Here is a 5714-nt window from a genome sequence, read left to right on the forward strand (position 1 = left end):
TACTGTTTATAAGGTTGAAACCTGCAGTCAGCTGAGACTGAAGAAGTCACCTGGATGAGTGACGAAACGTTTCTCCCACTGAAAACGCTGCATCCTGATGAACAGAATCAACTTTTGGAGATTTACTTCCCTGCATGATTGAGAATGCATCAAGATGTGCTGTATATATTCATGACTAATAAGTATACTCATTAACTTTAAACAAAATGTCTGGCATTAACACTGTATTTGTGAGCAGCACTTTCTCTTACTTATAATAAAAGCTTGAATATGAAAGAGGAGCTAAACTGCTTATAAAGATGATAGTAACATGTTATACACAGCCTTACCCTAAATATTATTCTTATCATTGTAAGACAGTGACCGCTAGCAGTAAATAACATGTTTGACATGCAGGGTCACGGTAAAAACTCGATATTCTTCTGAATTTAAAATTTATAAACAGCTCAAGGTCAAGCTAACCCGACCCTAAGCTATTGAATTCCACCTTCAGCTTTTATAATCAGCTTGCTCGGCTAATATTTAAGGTCATGTTTTTATAGAAAATTGTGTTTATTTCTTTTTGCGTTGGATGATTAAAACCACAATTTCTGTAAATGAGAGCAGCTTATGGAGCAGTTAGATCATGAAGGAATCGTTGTCTCCTCACCTCTCCAGAGATCGGGTTTGTACCATACTTCTTAATCCACGGAACAATGCTCCTAAAAACAGGAAGTACACAGGAAATAATTGTTTAGGTTATGCTAAAAGCAAGAAAGGGGATGCAAAAATATGTAAGACATACATCTTGTTGTGCAAAATTATTTATGCCAAGTGAGATGTCAAGTCACACACCAGATAAATCATCAAAAAAAGAAAAGGAAAAATCACCTTTAAAAGCCAAAACTGAAACAAAACTGATATTTGTTTGGTTTTATTTAACAGAATTAAGGCAAGTGTGACATATCCAAGCTTCCTTTGTGTTAGCTGGCTTGATAAAACCCAGAAACAGAGTTGGAAGCAAATCAGGACCAAACATAAAAACATATTTTTACTGCAACAACTTAATGACTGAAACGCGACGCATAAAGTTTGCACTTCTGCAACTTTTCTGTACAGCTTCATCAAGTGGCAGAAATAAGATATAGCCGATGAAACTGCATATATAATATCTATTCTTTCAGCATAGACTATATAATTTATCATGCTTAGAGCATGTCATCAGGAAAAGAATCACTACTGGATGATTTTAAACCAAAACTCTGAACATACAGGAGGAGGTTATGTGTTCAGCATATGTTCTAATCCAGCCGGGGTTAAATACACTGAAAACTGTCCATTAATGTTGCCTCACAGTACACACTCAGAGCTTCTTCCAATATCTTCTTCCAAGACCTGCCTGGCTACTGAGGGTGTTATGTGAACACTTAAAGGCATCAGACATCATTTACTCACAGCAGGTCGAAGACGACTCCCTCCTCAGTGCAGACAGGATACTCAAATGGCTGAAGGGACAAGCTGAAACATGTCACAGCACAAGTGTCAAACTCACTTCAGCTCATCAATTAACCAAAGTTTGTCTGTATAGCATCTTTCAGGCAGGTCAGTACAGCTCAAAATTATTCACAGATGACAACAAACCAATAAAAAGACATAACAAGAGTTAACAAAGCAAAGCAAATAACATACGGAAAAACATTCCTAGCATAAGGAATTCAAATTAAATTAGGAAAAATTCAATTAACTTAAAATGTTTAAAAAGTAAGGTTAGATAAAATATGCTGTAAAGTACAATATCCACCAATATAAAAGCACCAATCAGTGAATAAAAATAAAATTATGTAACGATAAATAAAAATCTAAACAGTACAATAGGGAAAAAATTACTAATCAAATAAGGTAAAAGAAATAAGTGACTCGTGCAAATGTTGGGATGGAGAACGGAGTTTGAGTTTAAACATTTCCAGCAGCAACTTGGGGAACAAGAGCTAAAAACTGCCCAACCAGATGTTTGTCAGGGGACCTGGTCATACTCTGTCAGCATGAACTGATGGGAACAAAGCTATGACGTACCTTAAAAACAAACAAACAAGAAAAAGCAGTTTCTGAACATAGCAGGATTTGATTCTATATATGGGGTTTAAAATTAGTTCAATTTTCCTTCCCTTCCTAATAAGTCACCTGCCAGTACTAAGAGAACAATTTGTTCCCAAGTGGACCAAACAACTGCATAATAAAACATCCTTCTTTTAATATTATAAGATGCTCTTTATAATTTGCAGAAATCTAGAAATGGGTTGGCTGGCAATTTTTTTTCTAGAGTGCCTCTTCTTCTTCGTCATCATCATGTTCTTCTTTCGGCTGCTCCCTTTAGGGGTCTCCACAATGATCATCTGACTCCATCTTACCCTCTCTCTATCATCCTGCTCTGTCACACATGCATGCCCTTCTTCACTACATCCAGAAAACATCTCTATGGTCTTCCTCTTTTCCTTCTCCCTGACAGCTCTTTCTTTAAAAGCATCTCCATCTCAGCCTTGCCTCTCTACCTTTGTCTCCAAATCACTTAACCTGATGTGTTCATTTCTAATCCTGTCAAATCCTGCTCACCCCCTAGTTAAAACAGTCTAGCATCTTCAGCTTTGCCTCCTCTCTTTTTGTCAGTGTCACCATCTCCAAACTATAACACATCACAGCAGGCTTCACCACCATCCTTATCTTTTCCTCTATCACTTTACTCTTTTGTCGCTTTCTAAGGTGCCTCTTCTCATAATAAACGAGTCTCCTGTTACCTGCAGTGGTCGAAGGGAAGCCGTCTGAAGTTTCCTTGTGGGATTTCTGGAAAGTAAATACACAAAGAGAATGTAAGACAAGTAAAAATCAGTTTCATTTTTAAGGACTAAAAACCACTGACAAACCCCCGATCAAGTACAGCAGCCCTCAGCACTTTTTACCTTCAGAGACTCTGGTTCATTTACAGTACTTTAGCCAAACTTAACAATTATAACATTACTTATAACGACTAACTATAGATATTGTAATCCGTGCAATTAAATATGACTCAATGATAAAAAAAATTTATTCAGGAACATGATTTCAAGCAGCTAAACAAACTAAAGCCCCCAAAACAGCACACAGCATAATATTGATTTTCCTTAAAGGCGAAACCCTTCTGAACACGCCTGTGTTAAAGCTTAGTGGGCTAGTCTGAAAGCACGCTGCAAAAACTTGCATAAACTTATATCAAAGACAAAAATAAATAAATAACATGAACAGTGTCTCCACAGACGCTGGTTTTAACCAGTTAGTCTGAAAATCAGCTCACCTGCTCGTTTCCCTCCATAAAAGTTCGTGTACTCTGTACATGTGATGTACCTGAAGGGTTAAACAAAACACAGGTGAGAGAACAAAGGCAACGATACAACTTTAATGATAACACTTTAAACTGTTGGTAACGCAACACTCAATACGCTAATGTGGGTTAGCTTGCTACTAGCTTCTTAAGTGCTAACAGTGGCCAAACAAGCCCGTTTCAGAGTTGTTTGATGCTCACGCTTACATTTTGTCTTTCTGGTGCTGTCGCTTCCCCATTTTGACTGATTTTGCAGGTCTGAAGAAATGTCCTCAGTCACAAAATAAAATATTAAGACAATAACACGCACTGTGTGCCTTTCCTATCTTCCTGTTTACGTTCTTTGTCGTCGTCGTGATTAACTGTACACTGTATGTAACAGCTGCACTCTGCTGCCCCCTATCGACAGTCCGGTAAAGACATTTTAAGCATTGAATTGAAACAATTAAATAAGGAGCTATACACAATCATGTAGTTCGGTCATAAATAGAGTATTGTGACTCTCTGTAGAGATAAATTGTAGGATTTTTATGAAATATGTAAAAACAGTGTTTGTTCGTTTGTTTTACCATCATTGAAATAAAATGAAAGAGTGACAACCACAGCCTAATTTGGAGTTCCAAATTCATACTGTAGACATACTGTATCATACTGTATTTTTGAAATCAACAATTTTGTGTTTTATGTATTTTTATGTCACAGTTGAAAAAACTGTTTTCTCATTCATTCTGTGAGCCTGCAGTTAATCTCTTTTACTTTTGGGGACTGCAAAGCACACACACTTAGCAGAATTTACAGTTGAGCAGAGAGAGCATCTACTGGGGCTCATAAGAGCACTTGAAATGTTACACAAAACAGGTTGATCATAATTTTTATCTGATAAATCATAGTCATACATGATAAAAACACCAATCAATTTTTTGCTGCTTTTTTTTTTACCTTATGTCTAAATTTTATTTTGCCATGTTTATTATATTTTATTGCTGCTATTGTTCTTGTGTTATTGTAAGGTGACCCTGAGGGTCTTAAAGGCGCCTATAAATAAATTATATAATATTATATATTATGTATTATTATGTATTATTATGTATTATTATTATTATTATTATTATTATCATCATCATCCATTTGAGTGTATTCAAGCTGCCATAAGCCAAACAGACAGGGTCACAAAAACAAAATATTTTAATCAATATTTTTAATAGGCTGACAAGTTGTTACTAACTTCCGCTGCCTGCGTCCACGCACACTGTAACTGTTTGCCAGTAGATTGATTCAAGGAAGATAGAGTCAAACGTCAAATGATCTTAACCTGGAGCCAAACAAAAGCTATGTGTGCATTTACGCACTTGGCACAGTAACACTATCTACAAAGCACAGATCAGACACGTTTTCAGCTTTATAAAGTGGAATATAAGGTGACCTCCACGCCAGATTTAAAACTGATTTATCCACAAGATCCTCAGACAATTTCTAACTGAAGAGTTTATGTTTACATAAAAAACACAAACTTTCCTTCAGCTGCCTAATTTGTCCGACGGTCTGTTTCCAGAAAAAACAGCGTGTAAAACCTGCACTTACCCTGTATACTTTTGGAAAGCATTTTATTCGTTCCTCACGGGTCTGCTCGAGTTTGATCCACTATTTTGTGTTCTTCTTAGTGGAATCCTTCATATCACTGAACTTCCCAAACTGGCTGCGTTTTCGCAAACTACAGGCTCACTTGTGTAAAATGATCAATTTTCTTCATTACAAATCTGTTGAATCGTCCAGTCCCGTCCTCTCCGAGCTTTGGACACGTATTTGTCTTCATCTTCTTTTTCCTCTTCCAATCTGTGTAGCTGCATCTCTTATTTCTGACATTATTTCTCAGTGTACAAACATAACAAGACAATACAGGATAAATTCATCTACAAGTTTATTCTTTTCTTGGCAATTAATTCGTAATTATGGCTAATCATTGACCTCTTCTAACAAGAGAAGGGAGCAAACAAAACTGGTTACAGAGGCATGATCCAGGGCCGGGTGGTTAGTAAAATGTTGTAATGTGGAGCATTCAGGTACATTCAGATTGCACACTTGTCCTCTGAAGCATGAACACATGATAAAGCTCGACCAATCCCTCATCCAAGAAACAATAAGGACATTTTTAAACTTCACACAGACACCTTTAACGGTAGAAGATGATCTGGAGTGATGGCGTATAAAAATAGAATACAGCGCAGCAACACAAGCACCGCCTGCATACCTGAGTTACAACTTGCTTTCACTTCTCTCATCACTCATTTAAAAGAACAAAGAATAAATTATACACTCCACACTGGACTTCATGTTGCAGACTGAAAAACTCAAAAACAAGTTTATGTTCTCATCCTTGGCACTT

The 5714-nt window shown here is 36.7% G+C and overlaps 1 protein-coding gene across 1 annotated transcript in view; it reads right to left on the reverse strand.

Moving 5' to 3' along the window:
• ppil2 (peptidylprolyl isomerase (cyclophilin)-like 2) overlaps positions 1–3718 on the reverse strand; it is a 29691-nt gene extending 25973 nt beyond the window's left edge. The window contains exons 1-5 of the mRNA XM_005730530.1: positions 3539–3718; positions 3305–3354; positions 2772–2817; positions 1435–1497; positions 650–701 (exon numbers count right to left, since the gene is read on the reverse strand). Of these exons, the coding sequence (XP_005730587.1) occupies positions 650–701; positions 1435–1497; positions 2772–2817; positions 3305–3354; positions 3539–3570 (243 nt within the window). The 5' untranslated portion in view covers positions 3571–3718. The remainder of the gene's footprint in view (positions 1–649; positions 702–1434; positions 1498–2771; positions 2818–3304; positions 3355–3538) is intronic.
• Between the last annotated feature and the right edge of the window lie 1996 nt (positions 3719–5714).

Source organism: Pundamilia nyererei, unplaced genomic scaffold (genome assembly GCF_000239375.1).
Source record: "Pundamilia nyererei isolate P.nyererei 1_Seehausen unplaced genomic scaffold, PunNye1.0 scaffold00038, whole genome shotgun sequence".
NCBI classification, from domain to species: domain Eukaryota; kingdom Metazoa; phylum Chordata; class Actinopteri; order Cichliformes; family Cichlidae; genus Pundamilia; species Pundamilia nyererei.